The following is a 20,853-nucleotide window of genomic DNA, read 5'->3' as shown; positions in this document are numbered from 1 at the left end:
CATTTGTTTCAGGATCTCAATGAGTGTTTAATTATGGATATCAGCCATTGGCCATAAATCTTGTCATAATTTATTTATAGTCAAGCTATTTCTTGTGATAAGTTTTTTCGTTTGTTTCTTTGCTTTTATTTAGTCAAATGTACCAAAGTTTTATTTATGGCTTTGTAGTTGAACATTCTGCTTAGAAGAAAATTTTCGCACAGTAAGATTTTGTAGTTTTTCATTCATTCCACATACATCCTTCGCCCATCTGGAATTATTTCAGTGTGAAGAGGGAAAGAAATTCAGGTTTATGTATGAACAGGAGAGTAAAACGATCAGAGCCAAGCTTTGGAAATATAAGCCCGGCAGGAGCTTATAATGTAGAAGGCAGAAGACACAGGCTAAGCCGGAAAACCTGGTGGTTGAGATAATGCAGCACCAGGGAGTTGAGGGCCCAGGAGAAAGCTGTACCCAGAAGAAGTAAGCCAGGGTTTCACAAACTGTGATCCGTGAGATCTCACAAACCGTGAGATCACAGAACCTCACCTGCACGGAGGCTCCCTGGACTGAAAGGGTTAGGTAGTCAAAACCACTGGGAGAAGCTGTTTATCTCCTCCCTTGGAATTTCACAGTGTAGAATACAAAACTGAACTCTGCCAGGAGCTACATTAAGACAGACAACTATACAAACAGCTCAAAACTTTTCTACTCTGTATTTCATCAAGTTATTTAAACATAGAAAATATTTCACGAGGAGCAAACTAAAAATAATATTAAATTCCTCCAAATCAAAGCTGTAGAAGATATGATGCGTGCCCAAAATGGCCTAATATGCACAGTCTTGGGAGAACAAATATGCGATCAGTGAATGAATCTCATTTGAAATAAGATGGTGTGTCGATGACAAGCCCGTACCTTCCTTTGCCTAACCGCCTTTTAGTAAAATCTCCCTTCCTTGGGCACTTTTACTCAGTTTCCTTGTGCCTTACTATCTTTAGCTGTATATAAAAAATATACCAACCTCTTATCTTGAGAACTGAATGAACTAACATACTTCATTAATAGCAGACTCTAGCCATTAACTGACAAAATCCCATAGCAACTGCTACTTTGTTAGTAAGTATTACTTACTCGATTAATTTAAAAAGGGGTGTCTATAACAAAGTATGCGGTATTAAATATTCACTTATTTTACCTAGCCAACATAACATGTACCGTTTGTTTCTCGTCTGTTTCTCTACGGACCCTTCTATTGCCATCTCTAAAGGTATGAAATTTGTATCACCTTTTCTCTGCAGACGTCAAAGAGAAAATTCCTTATCTTACATACTTCTTACGAGATCCCATGTGGTTGGGGAAAATCTCCATGAAATGATCTGAGCTATCCTGGAAAGAAAGGACTGTAGTAAAAATTAAAAAGCACTAACTATCCATGAGTATTGGCTACTGCCCTATCTCTAGTCCTAATGTTATTCACTGACGATTTCGGATCACTCTGCAAATATATCCTGATGAAAATGACAGATAGCTTGGTGAGAAGGACACCAGATAACTCAGGTCTATCAAGGAGACCATCATGAACCAAATTCTTGAACCATCTTGAGTCATCATGAACCATATTACTTGTATCTACTATCACATTGAGAGAATTACAAGAAAAAATGGTCAGAAACAACAGAGGAAGTGATACGCGGAACAAATATTCTGTTCACTGGCTCAAGATCAAATAAAGAATCTGCAAATAAAATAAATCTGTAATGAAGCACTAATTACAAACAACTTGTCTTTGCTTTTTGTAATAGAACTCATGGCCATGTGGGAAAAAGCAGAAAGATGCACTAAATAGAAAGAAAAGATGGGGCGCCTGGGTGGCTCAGTTGATTAAGCATCCGACTTCAGCCCAGGTCATGATCTCATCGTTTTTGAGTTTGAGCCTCGCATAGGGTTCTCTGCTGTCAGCACAGAGCCCGCTTCAGATCCTCTGTCTCCCTCTGTCTGCCCCTCCTCTGTTCTCTCTCTCTCAAAAATAAACATTAAAAAAAAAAAAAGAAAGAAAGAAAAGAATGGAGGAGGGAGGGAGGGAGGGAGGGAGGAAGAAAGAAAGAATTACTGTCATCTAGAAAAGCTTAATATATTGATATGTACCTAGATTTTACATGCACACTCTGACTTTTCAAAAAAGAAACCAGCCTTCATATTGTATTTTTCACTTGCTTTCTTCAGCCAATAATACATCAGTCTCCTTCTGTCCCCATCAATATATTTATACAAATCGGCTTAATGATCATTTATGTGTATATTGGGGCATACGTATATACAGCATAGGTTTGAAAAACCAGCGTTCCTAATTTGAAAATAAAAATCCATGCAAAAGCAATATTTGTAGGCAAAACTCACTTATTTGCCATCAGTAAAGCTCATTTGCCATGTTAAAACACTTCAGCCATACAGTTTCTTCAAACGAAAGGTTGTCAAGCTAGAAAGCTCTCCTAATTGAATGCATTTCTCAGAGTAGCAGTTTGTGAAAGGGAATTATCTCCACGTTTTTACATGAAGTTCACACTTTGTAATGTCTGATAACTTTTGTTAGGAGATCTTAGGAGTTCTGATTCAAGTCAACACTTACTTGTCAAGTCTTTAGGGAAACTCAGGTACAAAACGATGAATTCATCCTGTATGAACAGTATTTGGAAACACGGAAAAGTATCAATTTGATGTTTTTCTTATCCTCAGGCTTAAGAGTGATAAGGGGCTATTCAATCTCCTTATCAAATACGTTTAGAATCTTCACAATAAGGGGCAGCTGGGTGGCTCAGTCGGTTGAGTGTCCGACTTCAGCGCAGGTCATGATCTCACAGTCTGTGAGTTCGAGCCCCGCGTCGGGCTCTGTGCTGACAGCTCAGAGCCTGGAGCCTGCTTCAGATTCTGTGTCTGCCCCTCCCCTGCTCATGCTCTGTCTCTCAGTAATAAATGTGAAAAAAAAAATTAGAATCTTCTCAATATTATGCATATGTTGAATTTTTTCTTCTTGTCAGAAAAATAACCAAGCCTGAGCTGTTTTTATACGGGATCCATAAGTTCTGACTTTCTCTGAGGCTGGCTAAATAAGCGCCAGGAATGATTTCCAGAAAAACAGCCAGTGATGATTCTTGAGCGGCTGCTGCTGCCCCCTGGCAGTTACGCTGAGATTTCTACATCAAGTGTCCAAGTGCCACATTCTTGACCCACCTTCAGAAACGATTATGGGCATTATGGACATTCAGAGGGCACTTTTCCTCCATCACATGGGAAAGAAGAAAGAACTTTCCCTATGTAGAGCGAAATCTGTATTACTTAAGGTAGCAGTAGGTTCAGGTCCAGCTGAATTCCAGGCCAGGTTTTATCGACTACAATTGAATTAAGGAACATGCTTATTCCCAGGATCTCCCTAGCCCATCAGGCTGTAAATGGCGGCTCTATGCTTCCAGGAGCTGGTCTCCTGTTACCAACCACAGAACAATAGTTTTCCGCCCCAACCACCTTCAGGCCTTGCTGTCTGTGAACTCCTGAAGTTTTCTCCTGAATGTGATGGACTCCTTTCCTCTAAAGGAGTCTGTCGTGCGCAATGACCCCAATGGCACCTTGGTCAAGACCTGCCCATGGGTAGACCCTGTGGGTGTAATGGCTCCGTGCAACTCGCCAAAATCTAGCATGTGAAAGAATTTCCACTGGCCAACTTACGGTGGGATCCGTGATCTGAAATTCCCAGTTTCGCGAAAACTTGTTTAACTCTTTATAAAATTTGACCAAAACTTGCTTATTTTGACTATTTGTAAGCTTGTATGGGGTAAGTAATGGGGCATTCTAGAGCTGTCAGAAGCAAGGCCTTCCTGGGACCTTCGGATTCCTCCCCTGCACCGTTGCCATCCTAAGCTTCCTTCAGTCCCACCTACCCCATCCAGGTTTCCATCCCCATCTGTCTTCCCCCTAATATCCTCTCCTTTTCTGTTCCCAGTCATCCCCTTTCTGGACTCTGAAGCTTAGGCTATGGCATGTCCAGTCACTCCTGTTTTGTTTGGCCTCAGGCAAATTAAATACTTAACATGCTGTTTTCATTCTGTCTTCATAAACCAATTGGCTGATATGACCCAGAGACCTTCAGCTGCTTTTAAAAGTTCTCATCCAATAACTTTATACATACAGACGTATCACTATAGATTAAAGGAAAACACTGCCAATATACTGAGGAATTCAGTAAATCAGTAAATAGGCCATCTGGTGAATAGATTATTGGGCACATTGACTGTTGGTGAAGTGATCATTAAGAGAAGACTTTTGTACACCTGTTCTTGATCAGGTACAAAGATCCGGATCTTGATCCAAAGCATACAGGGGTGTGGACATCATGCACGATTGTCCCCGTAACGATCAAACAAAGAAGGGCCCAGACAAAGATAGAAAAAGGCCTAACAACACAGAAAAAAAAGGAGAAGGGAAGGCAGCGGCCAGGATGCAGCCATGTAAAGAGACTAGAAAGAAGGTCAGAGAAAAAAAGGAAGAGTAAGCCACACAGCCAAAGGATGCAGCTTCCCCGAGTTTCTGCAGAGGGTACAGACTTCAAGATCTGTAGTCTGGTCAGCTCGGGGTGTTCCAGAAATCCACACTGCCAAAGCACACATAGCTACTAATACCCTAACACTGTCCCTTCTATTAATAAGAATACTAAAAGTGTCCTCAGCCCAGGCTATTATTTGAGCCTAAATTTAAACCTAATGAAACAGGCAGCAACCTCCCTGGAGAAGAGACAAAGGACTGAAGCTTAGTAATGACATTAACACTGGGCGTGCTCCCATTTAATCCTCCGAGGACTGTCAGGGATAGGACTATGTATACTGTCGTCTTAAAGATGGATAAAGGTAGGGGTGCCTGGGTGGTTCATTCCGTTAAGCGTCCGACTGCACCTCAGGTCATGATTTCACAGTTCGTGAGTTTGAGCCCCACGTCGGGCTCTCTGCTGTGAGGGAGCACAGAGCCCGATTCGGATCTTCAGCGCCCCCCTCCTGCTCCTTCCCTGCACGTAAGTGTTCTCTCTTGCTTTCTCTCTCTCAAAAAATAAAAACTAAAATTAAAAAAATTAATATTTTTTTTAAGAAAAGGATGAGTGAAGTTAGTGAGTTCCCAGAGCCAAGCCTCAAGCCACAGACCCGTTTCAGTGTAAAGCTTTCATAACCAGAGCAATTTTATTTATTTTTTTATATTTATTTATTTTTGAGACATGAAGACAGAGCATGAGCAGGGGAGGGTCAGAGAGAGAGGGAGACACAGAATCCGAAGCAGGCTCCAGGCTCCGAGCTGTCAGCACAGAGCCCGACGTGGGGCTCGAACTCACGGACTGTGAGATCATGACCTGAGCCGAAGTCGGACGCTCAACCGACGGAGCCACCCAGGTGCCCCATAACTAGAGCAATTTTAAGGCATAACCCGTCCCACTCCTCTGAATCTGGGCACCTGCTTCAACCCAGACAGAGTGGAGGAAGTCACACGGTTTTCCTTCCAAAGCCGTGCCACGCAAGCTGATACAGCTCCTGCCTGGCGTCCAGGAGCCTCAAGGCAGAAGCCCTGAGCTCCTGTGACAAGCGTGAGGCACCATGCTTCATGGGGAGGTCTCGTGTGGACCAGCCCTTGTCTCCCTGCACCCCATCCCAGGTTGCCACCGTTGGTATAAACTGGCCTGAGGGCCTCCGGGTGGCCAGTCCCCAAAATCAGGTCACACTCAACCTTCAAGTCATTCCAGTGGAGGCTGCAGACAGCGTGCGGCAAAGGGAAGCGACGCACAGCGTGCCCTCTTGAAATCCCCCTTCCCAGCGTTCGTGAGCGTGTGGTGGGTTGGGGTTGCGACGGAGTGGGGTAACTTGTCATCACAGGGTGGTGGTCCCTTCATCACGTTGCCTGCCGTGCCCGCTGCCCCAAATTCAGCACGTTGTCAAGCTTTGGGGTTCGGATGGCAAGACAGAGCGAACCACCCCATCAAGATTATGTCGCAAGGAAATCACAGGACATACAGAAACGTACCGATACGCCCTCTGTATTTTGCCCTCAACACCCACACCCCCCGGGGCAGAGGGCACCGTACCAACATCACAACGAAACAGGGTAAGTAAAAAGAACCCTTTAGAGGCAGCTGGGTGGCTCGGTCCACGAAGCCTCTGACCGTTGATTTCGGCTCAGGTCATAATCTCAAGGTTCAGGCCCCCGTCAGGCTCCGTGCGGACAGGGCAGAGCCTGCTTGGGATTATCTCTCTCTCCCTCTCTCTCTTGGAGTGCTCTCTCTCTTCCTTTCTGTCTCTCTCAATAAATAAGCTTCAAAAAATTTAAAAAAAAATAAACACAGCATGCAGTGGGGCACATGCTATCTTGGTACAGAAACGAACCCCTGGTAAAAACCACTGGCAATGGGGAAGCCCCATTCAACCGGATGGAAGATGTGCTACCTTAAGTTCAAGTCAACGATCTTCAGTTGGATGTAAGGCGGTTGGTTACATGCAGCAGATGCAGAAAACAGGCCGTTTCGCTCCGAGGCCCTTCGTACGAATTGGGATGGGATCCCACTGAAAGAAGAGCTTAACTGTCTATAAAACGGGAGAGCCACAGGGCCTTCTAATAAACTGCTGAGGACGCACAGTTTCCCAAAACAAAATACCACAAAAATCCCCAGAGGAAAGGGCTCCGTTGTGGGAACACATTAAAAGCTGCAAGGACAAACATGGCTGCCCAAGGAGGATCCGCATCCAAGTGGGAAAGGAACCAACAGAAACAGGTTTCAAAAATCAGTTCCACTTACTGGCTGTGGGAGCCTGGCAGGCTATCAACACGAAACAAGTGGAGAAAAGCCACCCGCTACCTGGGATCTGGGATGGGTGGCTGCATCGCCGAACGTCTCAAGTTTGCTCTTGAAGGACATGCTCCCACACCGGCCAGCTGTGTTTCCGTGGCTCCCACACAACATACCAGTGATCTCATGCCATCTGGTGTTCGGAGAAGGTACTCCAATGTGAAGCAAGCCCCATTTCTTGCAAAAAAGTACTGATGGTGACCTTTGGATACCATAAACCTGGTGTGATGCTGGCATCCGAACAACAACAAAAGCCACATCCGCAAGATTCAAAGGGAAATCCAAGAAGCAGCCCTGATAGGCACCGTGTCTGTTTCTAACACACGATTAGAAAGTGGCAATCAGATCAGCAGGGAAAGGGCTATTTCGTCCCAACTAATTAAATAGCCATTTGGCCAAAAGTAAATCTAAGTTCCTACTCTGAGCCAGAAATCAAAATAAACTCGAGACAGATCAAAGACATAAAGGAAAAAGGCAAAACGAAGTAGCAAAGAGAATGAATATAGGTGGATGCGTATTCCCTTTCGAGAGAGAAAGGCCTTCCTTGCTATAAAAACAAAAGAAGAAATTCTCTAGAATAGGACTGTAAGACTTGAAAAGATCTCTGCCACAAAACTCTATAAACAAAACTAGAAGGCAAATAACAAATTAGAAAACTCTAGGGGTGCCTGGGTGGCTCAGTCGGTTAAGCGTCCGACTTCAGCTCGGGTCATGATCTCTTAGTCCGTGAGTTCGAGCCCCGCATCGGGCTCTGTGCTGACAGCTCAGAGCCTGGAGCCTGCTTTGGATTCTGTGTCTCCCTCTCTCTCTCTCTGCCCCTCCCCTGCTCATGCTCTGTCTCTCTCTGTCTCAAAAAAACAAAAATTAAAAAAAAAACTGCTAAAAAAATAATAATAAAAAAAAAAAAAACCTCTATGTGAACGTATCTAGGGAGCAGAAGAAAGAGCAGTGATAATATACAGAACAGGCTTTGCACAAAAGAGAAGTAAATAGCTCATAGCCAAACACACCTAAGGAATCAAATTTATTGATACAAATTGAAACAAATATAACACTTCTTCTCCATCAAACTGACAAAGATAAGGTGCACACCATGCGGGGAAGAAAAAGAAAGCAGACCCCAGAGATGTTATTGCTGGGTCAGCAGTAGAGGGAGATAGTTCCCAAGGGTGAGCTGGCAACTCTGGAAAGAGAACCTCGACCTGCTCAGATCAGGAAACACAAAGCATCCGCAAAGAAGTCAAGAAGAAAGTTGTACGTCCGGATTTAGGCACAAGAATGTTTGCTGCAGGATTAGTGCTGGGAATAAGAATTCTGAGAGACCCGGAACCAGAACACTGAGTAAACAAAGAACGATGCGCTATATTCATTTTTTCTTCTCAAAATAGAATTTCTGTAATACGGGAAGCACACGTGTGGTGAACAAAAGCAGTGATCAAGCCGTTTAAAGTCAGATCCGGCTGTAGTTTGAAAAGTCAGATCGATTCTGGGGCGCCTGGGTGGCTCAGTCAGTTAAGCGTCCGACTCTTGGTTTTGGCTCAGGTCGGGACCTCACAGTTGGTGAGTTCGAGCCCCACACTGGACTTTGTGCTGACAATGTGAAGCCTGCTTGGGATTCTCTCTCTCCCTCTGTCTCTCTGCCCCTCCCCTGCTCATGTTCTCTCTCTCTCTCTCAGAATAAATAAATAAACGTGAACAAAAATTTTAAAAAGGAAACAAAATTGATTCTTTACATATCACGTCAGTATGGCACATTCAGTAAAGGTGACAGAGTGACTGAGGATGATGCTTGTCCACACTGCCGTGTCTTCCCAGGGTGGCCACTATGAGAGTCGAGGCACATTTTTCTGAGTCAAACATAAGATGGGGAAAATTAAACCATCAACCCGTAATAGAGTCCTTATTCCCATCACTAAAAACTAGCCTCTCCTTCATTTTTGCTGAAGCGCAAACACGAGATAGGAACCGGGCTCAGAAAACACCCTTCACCACCACAAACCACCCTCTGCCCCCCACACCCCCCCCCCCGGGGGGCAGGGAAGCTAGGGGGAGGAGTCTAGGGCAAAAAGAGAGAAAAGCGAGAGATATGCAAAGAGTCAAACAAATTGCCAAGAAACTGGGAAGAAAAGCCATCGTAAGACGGGTAGAAATGCCACGAGCCCTTCCCTTTCCAGAGGGAAACTGCAAACATCAAACCCGACCAAAAAAGACAGCAAACACAGTAATAATCCTAACTACCGTTTCCTCCAACCCCACCCATACCACCACACGTCCCCTCGAGCATTGCACACCAGGTGAATCCTCACAACTGCTGCTAGATGGTATGTGACTTAGCGTTCAAGCTCGCGTGGTCTGCACCCAGGGTCCAGGGTTCACACGCAGAGGTGCTCCCCAAAACTTTGCATCGTGGCACAAACGAAAACCATGGCTGTTGTTGGACACGGTAGCGTGAATGGGGGAGACTGCTGAGGGGCTGGCCCAGGCTCCACAGAGCTGTCGGGAAGGCTGAAGGGATGGATACCCTAGAACACTGCTCAGAACGCACCTGTCTGGAAGCCGCGTGGCTGTTCCTCAGTGCACAACGCTGAGAACGCTGTTCTCAGCGTTGTGCACTGAGGAACAGAGTTCTGGAAACTCCCTATCTGTCCCGCAATTACAGATGTAATGAGAACAACGGGTTTCTCTCTAGCTCTGATACAAGGGTATCTTTACTTTTTATTCTTTTTATTTATTTATTTTGGGGGGGGGGGAGTGCCTGAGTGGGGGAGGGGCAGAGAGAGGGGGAAAGAATCCCAAGCAGGCTCCACGCTGTCAGCACAGAGCCTGACGTGGGGTTCAATCTCACCAACTGTGAGATCATGACCTGAGCCCAAATCAAGGGTCGGATGCTTCCCCGACTGAGCCACCCAGGTGCCCCGTATACATTTCTTCTTTAAAAAGAAAGGGTTCAAGGGTCACTGGGTGGCTCAGTCGGCTACGCATCCAACTCCTGGTTTCGGCTCACGTCATGATCTCGCAGCTTCATGGGTTCGAGCCCCATGCTGGGCTCTTCGATGACAGCACACAGACTGCTTGGGATCCTCTCTCTCCCTCTCTTTCTCTGCCCCTCTCCACTTGTAATTGTCTCTGTCTTTCTCAAAATGAATAAACTTAGAAAGAAAGAAGGAAAGAAAAAGAAGGAAGGAAGGAAGGAAGGAAGGAAGGAAGGAAGGAAGGAGAGAAGAAAGAAAGAAAGAAAGAAAGAAAGAAAGAAAGAAAGAAAGAAAGAAGAAAGAGATTACAATCATTAAAAAATTTACAGTTATAGGGGCACCTGGGTCGCTTAGGTGGTTAGGTGTCAGACTTCAGCTCGGGTCACGTTCTCATGGTTTGTGAGTTCAAGCCCCATGTTGGGCTCTCTGCCATCAGCACAGAGCCCAGCTTCTGATCCCCTGTGCCTCCCCTTCTCTCTCTCTGTCTCTCAACTGCAAATAAATAAACACTAAAAAAAAAAAAAAAATCTAAAAGAACAGGTATGAAAATTAGCCTATTAAATGGCAAAAGGAAAAGAGGTCTGAAATCAGAGATACTGGACATTTGAACATTTTGGTGGCAGAGCAGGAATTTGCTAAACACCTATTACCTGGCAAACTTTTCACACTAGGGCGGGTGTCGTTAAGCCATTCTTTCCAAACCGGAAAATGACTTACCCAGCATGTTCTTCCCAGGGTGTGCAACTGAAGCTGTCGCTGCTCTGAAAACAAAGGTCAACCATCTACCTGTACTGGAGAAGGGGAGCGGTCTACTAGAGGAATGGGTCATGAATCTTCATTACATAAACCGCACATGAGAAGAACCATGAGGCGCCCGGGGGTGGGGGGTGGGGTCAGGCCATTAAAGTCCAACTTGATTTCAGCTCAGGTCATGATTTCAAGGTTCCGGAGTTTGAGGCCGCATCAGGCCCTACGCTGGCAGCATGAAGCCTGCCTGGGATTCTCTTTCTCTCTTTCCTTCCTTCCTTCCTTCCTTCCTTCCTTCCTTCTTTTTTTTTCTCCCTCTCTCTCTTTCTTCCTTCCTTCCTTTCTCTCTCTCTCTCTCTCTCAAAATAAACAAATAAACATTAAAAAAATAGGAAGAAAAACCATCAATCCTCAACCCTCCGGCCTCCAGCCCAAATAAATTTTTTGGCCCTGATAATGTCGCACAAAGTCCCTCAAAGGGCTTTTCTTTCCTTTTTGCAACACTGAAAAGTGGCCACCAGAGGGCAGCAGCAACACAGTATTCTTCCAGGGCACAGCAGGACAGTCCCATAGCCACCTTCACACCAAGGGCAAAACAGGGCTTCAAGGCATGGGCTCCTGTTTTCCAGGAATTAATGCTCTAGGGGCTTTTTGTTTGTTTGTTTTTTTATTTTATTTTGTTTTAGAGAAAGAGAGCGTGAGCAGGGTGGGGAGAGAGAGCAAGAGACAGAGACAGAGAGAGTAAATCTCAAGCAGGCTCAACATGGAGCCTGACTCAGTGCTCGATCCCACAACCCTAGGACCATGACCTGAGCCAAAATCAAGAGTCGGATCTTCAACCAACTGAGTCACCCAGGCTAACGCTCTACGTTTTAATGGGATTTGATCTGAGCCTTCTTCCCAGGACAAGAGGCCTTCCCATGTCACAGAGCAGTGTTCCTACCCAGCCTAGAAAAGGGCCGTTGGCATAAACACCACCAGCTTTAAGACCCCAAAACATTTCTTGACCACATTTCCTCCCAAGGGAAACTGAGTCCAAGGTTCAACTCTCTCTATGCGTCAACCTCATTACGAAGTTAGAAGGACTTAAATTTGATTGGTCCTATCATGTTCCTTCTGTTTGACCAATCTGTAAAGACCCCCAGGAGTTACCAGACTCAGATCAGGAACCCAAAACAGGTATGTGTCTCGTTTGGTCCAAAACATCACTGCATGTAGAGCCTCCCTGAGAGAAAAAAAAAAAAAAATGGGAAGGAAATGGAGGTATAAAGGCGTAAAAGGAAGAAGTGAGGATGTGGAAAAGGGAAGTAGAAACACTGAGGAAAAAAAAAATAGTAAGATAGGAGGGCAGGAGGCGGGGTGTAGACAGAGACAAAGATCTACCCACAGGCAACAGGCAATTACTGGGATAGAGCAGGGAGGGGGGGGGGGGATGCTGGGTCTTCCCTCCTGTAGATTGCTCAAGAAGATGAACTCAAGGCAACGGCTAGACATTACCAGCGTTCAAGTAAGGCTCATTTTTAGAAAGACCACCTACAGCACGGCAGGTTGTTCAGCAGAAAGAATGGGGCTGCTTAATTAGTACTGAGCTCGCCCATACCGGACTGAGTCCGGGCAAGGCTGAAAGACCGCGTGTCAGAGAATTGAAGGCAATTCCTAACCAACTAGAGAATGATCTGTGAAAGGCAATCTTCTAAATGTGGCCCCGCTTCTAGCACAACCTCATGAAAACCTGTCGGCCTCCCAGGTGTTATTCTTATATCCATGATGACTCACGGATGGACAGACCTATTCGTGACAGCGAGTTACCGGTTACCCGCTATGTCCAGTTCTTTTGAATGATCCATAGATTTTGCTGGGTTTATTCAATGCACACACACACACACACACGCACACACACACACAAAACACCTATGTATTCTATACACGGGATAGACAAGTTAACAGTTAAAGACCCCGTGTGGGGGCGCCTGGGTGGCTCAGTCGGCTGAGCATCCGACTTGGGCTCAGGGCATGCTCTCGCGGTTCGTGAGTTCGAGCCCCGTGTCAGGCTCTGGGCTGACAGCTTGGAGCCCGGAGCCTGCTTCGGATTCTGTGTTCCCTCTCTCTCTCTGCCCCACCCCTGCTTGTGCTCTGTCTCTCTCTGTCTTTCAAAAATGAATAAACACACACAAAAAAATTTTTTTAAAGACCCTGTGATGCTCTGGGTAACAACTATATAACACTACGCTCTCCACACCATTGCTAAACCTAGCCATCATGCTGAAGCCGGAGCTCCCTCCTAATTCTGCCCAAAGAACAATTAGCCAGCTTTAGGGTTTCACAAGCCTCCCCCCAAGCCCCAGAAAATCTCCCAATTCCACCTTGATAGTCTGCATAACAAATCAGCACGGTGTCTGAGGCGGAGAAAGAAGAGATTTACATAAAAGGTCCACAGCACTCTTTCACGAAGGAAGTCCACTGTCCAGGCCTGGCTGACGGCACCAAAACTGAGACGGGTTCTCTCGTTTCTGAGATGCTTCCCCCCAGTTTGTTTCTGGATGGTCAAGTGACCGAAAGCTTCCAATCCTCCGGCACGAACCTTGGAAGAGCCTTTTAGCGCCACTTCTCGAAGGATGTCAGAGATGCCTTTTCCTGAGGGGGATACCGTGACTTTTCCCTTTACTTCCCATTAAAATATAAGGGAAAAAAACGACTTTTTGCCACCTAATATCTCCAGAATTTTTTTTTTCATTATTCAAGGTCATATTACTGATATGCTCATAAATAAACAAAGTTTTTACTTTGCTACACCAGAAAGCAGTTTCTTAGAGTAAAACTCAAAAAGCAGATCACGATATTCTAGACAGAGGTTGGCAAACGTTGGCCCGTGGTTCAAACCCAGGCCACTGCTTGTTTTTGTAAATAAAGTTTTATTAGAACACAGTCATGACCATTTGTTTACATGTTATCGTTAGATACTAACCCTAACCAAGAATTATTTCTCTTTGGCTGTTTGGAAAACCACTAACATTTTTCACTTTAGAAAAAATTAAATAATAAACCAGATGTGATCCAGTACTCTGGATAACTTCTGTCAGTTTCGTGCAATGTATTATTGGCCCCGAAAAGTCACATTTCTTTTCAGTTACTTCTCCCTCTCTCTTCAGTTATGCGGTGATATGACCAAAAAAGAAGTGAATCATTAAAATGGATCTAAAGGTCATGGCAGTTTGGGCATGACACCAGCAGAGATGAGTAGCTGTCCCTGAGCCCTTATGACCCATAAATCCTAAAATATTTACTCTGTGGCCCTGGACAGAAAAAGTTCCCACCGCACGTTCTGGACAGAAAGTTACATAAGCGTGAGCACTGCTTACGCAACAATCTAAAGAAATACCAAACTCTTTCCTCAGAGAATGATTCATCAAAACGGTTTTCCTCCCTAAACATTCAGAAACGAAACCGTGCGACTGACTTCCATAGCCCAGAAGTGTCCCCCTTAAGAGCCGAGGGCATAATACATTTCAACAACACGCCAAAGGCGTCTCCGTCATAAGTGAAAATCAATTAAAAAAAAAAATTAAACACTTAAAAAAAAAAAAAAAAAAGGAAGCTGGAGACTAAAATACGGAATGAGGGAAACCCCCAGGGAAAGAAAATGTTGTGCCTAGTACAGAACTGAAGCCTCACCTACTATCAGGAGAAGCAAATGTTTCTTCTTACGTTGTCCATGCACACTGGTGGACAGAGGCTGCCCGGAACAATGGTTCCTAAGTGTGCTTCCGGACCACCTACATCAGCATCACCTGGGAACTTGCTAGAAATGCAAATCCGCAGGCCCCACGCAGAACCTGCTGAATCAGAGACTCTGGGGGGTGGGCAACGTGTGTTTTCATCAGCCCTCCAGCCTGCCCTGATGCTCATTCAAGTTTGAAAACTACTGGTGGAAAGGACTGTGGTGGACAAAATCCCGAGGCCGGGTTGGGTCCCATAGAAAATAACATTGTAGGGCACTCGGGTGACTCAGTCGGTTGAGCGTCCGACCACTTCGGCTCAGGTCATGATCTCACAGTTCAAGGGCTCGAGCCCCACGTCAGGCTCTATGCTGACAGCCCCGAGCCTGGAGCCTGCTTTGGATTCTGTGTCTCCCTCTGTCTCTCTGCCTCTCCCCTGCTCGCGTTCTGTCTCTCCCTCAAAACTAAATAAACACTTAAAAAAATAAAAAAGAAAGGAATGTTGTACTGATAAACAACGAGTTTCAGGCAAAGGAGGCAGGAGTGGGAGCATGCATCCTAGTACTTCCGATCCTGTCTAAACCAACCGTGCTCCCTCAAATGCGGCCCCACCTTGAGAGGGCTCTGGAACATTTTCCTGATCGCTAACATGATGCTTATGAAAATCAAGCAGAAAATCAATAGAGTCACAGGGTAGAAGGCATAGCGCACCTCAAATCATGGAAAAAGAATTGGCTGGGAGAGGGATATTTTGTCAATAATGATTAACTTGCCCAATAAATAAAAGCAGACAGACAAGAACAGTCACTAATGGCTACAAAAGATACAGGTTCTGGAACAACGCGGTTTATGACCTAGACGCCTTAGTAGGTATTTATATTTGGATCGTGTTAGGTTTACACAAGACAAAGCCAAAGTCATAAGACGTTTTAACTCTGATGAAACTATTCAGACAGAGATGACAGTGGCCGGGATCATAGCACAAGCTATGGTCTCTCTTTTGTCGCCAAACGGCCAAGACATTGAGCAAGCGCACCCACACCGCATTATTTTGGTTGTTTTCTACGACGTGTGACGTCTTCTCCATCATCCACTGAGGTTACTGACCCCCTACTACGAACCTGCTACTTGGAATCTATCATTATGATACGTCAATGGTGGTAGGGCCAGAGAACTCCCTCTGGGAGAAAGATCCAGAGAGAACGGGTAAACTGGAAAGGGGACAGCTGGTGTGCGGGGGTACTCCAGGGCCTGTGCTCCCTCCCCAAAGTGACAAACTCTTAGAGGAATTCCAAGAATTTAAAACAAAACATGGTGTTTAAAGGTTTGGAACACCCTCTTCCTAGTCAAGTTAAATATGCTCTCCATGGAACATTCTTCTCCAGCTCCAGAGAAGCTGTCATAAGACAAGCTCGATAATGATCCTCATTTGACAGAAGCCCCCACGGGACACCGTGCCAATTCAAAGCCAGAGTTGGTGTTTTCGTGGGAGTTAACTCTACACCGGTTTATGATTATTCCCTAGGGGTTATTTCAGGTATGAAATGCTACCCGCTCAAATCATTAAAAATAACATAAGGGATGCATCTATTAAAAGGCATATGTTGGGGCACCTGGGTGGCTCAGTCGGTTAGGCGTCCGACTTCAGCCAGGTCATGATCTCACGGTCCAGGAGTTCAAGCCCCGCGTCAGGCTCTGGGCTGATGGCTCAGAGCCTGGAGCCTGTTTCCGATTCTGTGTCTCCCTCTCTCTCTGCCCCTCCCCATTCATGCTCTGTCTCTCTCTGTCCCAAAAATAAATAAACGTTGAAAAAAAACAAATTAAAAAAAAAAAGGCATATGTTTACGACCATAGTGCCCAACGACAGAACATAAGAAGTCACACGATCGATAGATGAGAAATTATGATTTTCATAGAAAACACATTTTACCAACAAGTAAAAAATGAGATTTTCCCCCCACCATTTTGAAGTCCTATATCTGAGGAAGTACAAAGATACAGACAAGCAGGGATAGCAATTTTGTTTTTAAAAAAAGTGAGCAGGGCCGCCCGGGTGACTCAGTCGGTTAAGCGTCTGACTTCAGCTCAGGTCATGCTCTCGCGGTTCGTGAGTTCAAGCCCCGCATCTGGCTCTGTGCTGGCAGCCCGGAGCCTGCTGGGGATCGTCTCGCTCCCTCTCTCTCAGCGCCCCCTCCACTCATGCTGTCCCTTCCTCGAAATACATAAACTTCAAAAAAAATTTTTTTTAAGTGAACATATTTCACGGATCCTGAAAGATGGAAGTCAGGTGAGATCAGATCGGCAAAGAGTCCGCAATCCAAAACGTGAGCAGAAGAAAGTTACAGCGAAAAGGTTTCAGAAGCAGGGCTGAGTGGGAGCATGTGAGGGTGTGTGGTGGGTAAACCAGGGATGCTCTTAACTTGCAGGCAGCAGGTAGGGGAGGCAGCTGGTGGCCTGAGACACCGTCGGTTTCTCGGCCAACCGACTAGCATAGCCTGTAACAGCTGGGCCAGCACCGTCCTCTCCCCTTGGGGCCAACCAGTGACCAGCGGCAGACTTGGACTGCAAGCTGGAACAGGGAGCATGAACAGTAAGCCAGAAAGGAAGGCTTTGGGTGAGAGGTGATAACTGGGAACTGGTGATAACTGGGGGGGAACAGGAAGGAGCTGCCTGAACTAGTGATGCAGCCTGTCCATTCGCATATCCTAGCCCTGCTCGCTCTCAGGGAAGGGAGGACACCGTAAACAAAAACAGCGCCCACAGATGGTGGGGCAAGGACAGAGGGACACACAGAAATGTGAGTGGCGAACACACGATGCTGACATCCAAGGGATGAAGCACGAGATTTTAAGTGGGGACTTAATATTCTCAGAAATACGATGGTATCATCTCACTTGTGAAATAATCACAGGCTGATATAAAATTAAATGGCAACTCAATACATGACCTGACTGCACAATGGCCACAAGTGACAAGAAAATGAGTAAGCTGGAAGGCCAAGTTGAGGAATTCTCCCTGAAAGGAAAAAAAAAACCATGGGAAGAATGAGAAAGACAGGCTAACGGACTTAGAGCACTGAAAGAAGGGTCTAGGAGGTACTTTGTCCTTTTCGTATTCCAGAACAGAGTAGAAATGAAGCAACAGGAAGAAAGACACTCAATTCCTTAGAATAAAAAAAAAAAAAAAAAAAAATCCCTTCTTACTAAACAGAATAAAATTTAAAAAAAACAAACACAAAAAACTATAGGGGAGCCTGGGTGGCTTAGTCGATAAAGCATCTGAGTCTTGATTTCGGCTCAGGTCAGGATCTCATGGTTCCTCCATGAGTTCGAGCCCTGTGTGGGGCTCAGTGCCGACAGTGTGGAGCCTATTTGGGATTCTCTCTCTCTCTCTCTCTCTCTCTCTCTCTCTCTCTGCCCCGCCCCCACTCGTGCTCTCTCACTCTCAAAAATAAATAAACATTTTAAATAAATTAATTAAATAAATAAGTAAAAAAATAAACTATAAAGAAAACACAAATATATTTGCCTGTAAGGAAATGCAAAACCTCTAAAGGATAAAATCGGCCATAGAAATAAGACATAACAGACTGAGAGATAAATACTTGCAATCTGTAATAAACAACCATTAATGCTGAAAGTTACAAAGAATTACAAACAGAGAGAAGAAGAAACTCAAATGAAAACTGGACGAAACCCACGTTCATTACCATGACAATCCACAAAGTACAAATTAACTTTTTTTAATGTGTATTTATTTTTGAGAGAGACAGAGACAGAAGGCGAGTGGGTTAAGGGCAGAGAGAGAGGGAGACACAGAACCCGAAACAGGCTCCAGGCTCCGAGCTGTCAGCCCAGAGCCTGAGGCGGGGCTTGAACTCGCGAGCTGCGATATCATGACCTGAGCTGAAGTCAGATGCTCAACCGACTGAGCCACCCAGGCACCCCGACAAAGTACAAATTAAAATAAGGAGAGTCCACACCCAATCTATGAGATTGCCCAAAACGAACAGTGATAAAAGTAGATATTCAACAATAGTAACATACTGTAAGAGAGGGCATGCTTTCTGCCTTTTGGAGGACAATTTGCCAGGGTTTCTTAAATTTTTAACAACACGTATCCCCTGGATCCTGACTTCTATTTCTAGGTTCTGTCCCGGATGCTAACAACAGTTATCTTTTTTTTTTAAATGTTTGCTTATTTATTTCGAGACAGAGAGAGAGAGAGAGAGAGAGAGAGAGAGTGGGAGAATTAGCAAGCTAGCAAGGGAAGGGACCAGGAGAGAGAATCCCAAGCAGGCTCTGCACTATCAGCACAAACCCCAACATGGGGCTCGATCCCACGAACATTGAGATCCTGACCTGAACCCAAATCAAGAGTTAGTCGCTTAACCAACTGAGCCACCCAGGCGCCCCAACAGTTAACTTCCATGGAGTGCTAGAAGCCAGATGTAGTTGTAAGCACTTTATGTGAGTTATTACCTTCCATGCTTTTAACAGCCTACAATAAAGGTTACTATTATTACCCTCGTTGTATAGATGAGGGAACGAACTCACAGAGGGGCCAAGGGACATTTCTTGAATCAAACAACAACTGGAGAAGGGAAGGCTTTGAGCCCGGGCAGTCTGGCCCCACCGTCTACACTTAAGCACATGCTACTTTTTGAAAGATGTATTCTTATTTGTGCCAAAAACAAACACAGGGTGCTCATTACAGTATCATTTACGCTGCCGAGAAAGTTGAAAAAAAAAAAGCAGCAACTGTCAGTAGAGAAACTGAATAAATCACACATCATACTATGGAATGTTGCATAGCATTTAAAAGAATGGAGATATACTTGCATGGAAAACCATCATCGATCTTGAATACGTATCGTGAAGCAAAAAGAAAGCTTATTGGGGGCTAATAGGGACATTACAGTATCATGTTAATTAAAAACATACACGTGTGGGGGCACCTGGGTGGCTCAGTTGGTTGAGCGTCCAATTCTTGATTTTGGCTCAGGTTGTGATCTCACAGTTCGTGAGTTCAAGCCCTGCATTGGGCTGTGCACGGACAGTGTCGCACTTGCTTGGGATTCTCTCTCTCTCTCTCTCTCTCTCTCTCTCTCTCTCTCTCTTTCTCTCTGCTCCTTCCCTACTTGTGCGTGCTCTCTCTCTCAAAATAAATAAACTTTTAAAAAACACACGTGTGTACATGTGTGTGTTTTAAAGGCACAGAAACAGGGGGGGAAGTGAACGAATCAAATGATACGCAGATAACAAATGTTCTCCTGAGGGAGGGAAGCCCCGTGGGATTTCAGTGCAGGAAGGGGATGGGGTTCAAAGGGCATCTTCGGCTCTGTGTACATTTGGGGACCTCGCACGGACATCTTTTGCTTACGTATCATTCTCACGTCTATTCACATACACACATATTCACACACATGCTCACGTTCACGTATACACAAGAAATTATGTACTTCTTACGTACGTTCACGTCTTTTCTTATGTGTAATGAGAGTGGAATCGAGGGAGCGTTTTCTTGAGCAGCTGCTAGCCGCCAGGATAACGCTATTCTCGTGGCCTTATTTCATGGAATCATTACTCATATCATTATTGTGATGATTACTGTCCTTACTGTTGCCATTCTCGTTGTTCATTTAACCACACTAAAGGAAAGGAAGATGCAGGGTCTTCAAATAACTTTGCTGCAAATGCTCGATACCTTCGGGGTATAGGTCTGAGCTCCGCTCTGTTGCGTGAGACGAGAAAGGTGCACTAACAACACAGAAACAAGAGTGGAGAAACAGGTGCGCAGGCTACAAGGCACCCGGAAGAGCCAGGCTTACCGCAGCGATCTCGGATGACCAGGTTGCGGCCTTCCTTCAGGTGTATGGTGAGGAGGTAGGCAAAAGGACTGGGCAGGTTACTCACGCCATCGCCGGCTTCCCCAAACATCTGCACAGATGGAGAAGGAAGGTAAGTCTGGTGTCTGGGGACCGAGGAAGAGAATTTCAGGAACACCTGTTAACTTGAGAGCCAAAAAAAAAAAAAGGGGGGGGGGCAGGGGGTCGCCACCTTCAAGCCTCATCTGCCACCCCACCCGCCTTGATGACCGGGTTACTAGGTCTTACTAACATATCCTCTATAATTATCTCCAGTGGGATTGTATCCAAATTCACGATGGGATCCTCGCAATATTTAACTCCCCCCGCCCCCCAAATCACACAAGGGGTATTATGCCCTCGGAAGTGTATCGGTATCTGAAATACCCTTCAACTCCGCGATTTCCTGTAGGATTCTTTCTTTCTTTTTTAATTTTTTTTTCAGTTTCTTTGTTTATTTTGAGAGAGAGCAAGCAGGGGAGGGGCAGAGAAAGGGGCAGAGAGAGAGAGAGAGTCCCAAGCAGGCTCCAGCACTGCCAGCTCGGAGCCCGATGCGGGGCTCGAACTCACGAACCGTGAGATCATGACCTGGGCTGAAGTCAGGGGTCGGACTCTCAACCCACTGGGCCAGCCCGGTGCCCCTGCAGGATTCTTTCTTCTAGAACTCGCGGAGGAACACGAAGGAGGAAGTGGCAGGCA

General features: G+C 45.5%; 1 protein-coding gene across 8 annotated transcripts in view; it reads right to left on the bottom strand.

Moving 5' to 3' along the window:
• MCTP2 (multiple C2 and transmembrane domain containing 2) overlaps positions 1 to 20,853 on the bottom strand; it is a 243,461-nt gene that overhangs the window by 153,918 nt on the left and 68,690 nt on the right. For all 8 annotated transcript variants that reach the window (XM_027067969.2, XM_053223601.1, XM_053223606.1 and 5 more), the window contains exon 4: positions 20,119 to 20,227. In XM_027067969.2, coding sequence (XP_026923770.2) covers positions 20,119 to 20,227 — 109 coding nt within the window. The remainder of the gene's footprint in view (positions 1 to 20,118; positions 20,228 to 20,853) is intronic.

This window comes from Acinonyx jubatus, chromosome B3 (assembly GCF_027475565.1).
Source record: "Acinonyx jubatus isolate Ajub_Pintada_27869175 chromosome B3, VMU_Ajub_asm_v1.0, whole genome shotgun sequence".
NCBI classification, from domain to species: domain Eukaryota; kingdom Metazoa; phylum Chordata; class Mammalia; order Carnivora; family Felidae; genus Acinonyx; species Acinonyx jubatus.
This window is presented reverse-complemented; position numbering and strand designations above follow the sequence as displayed.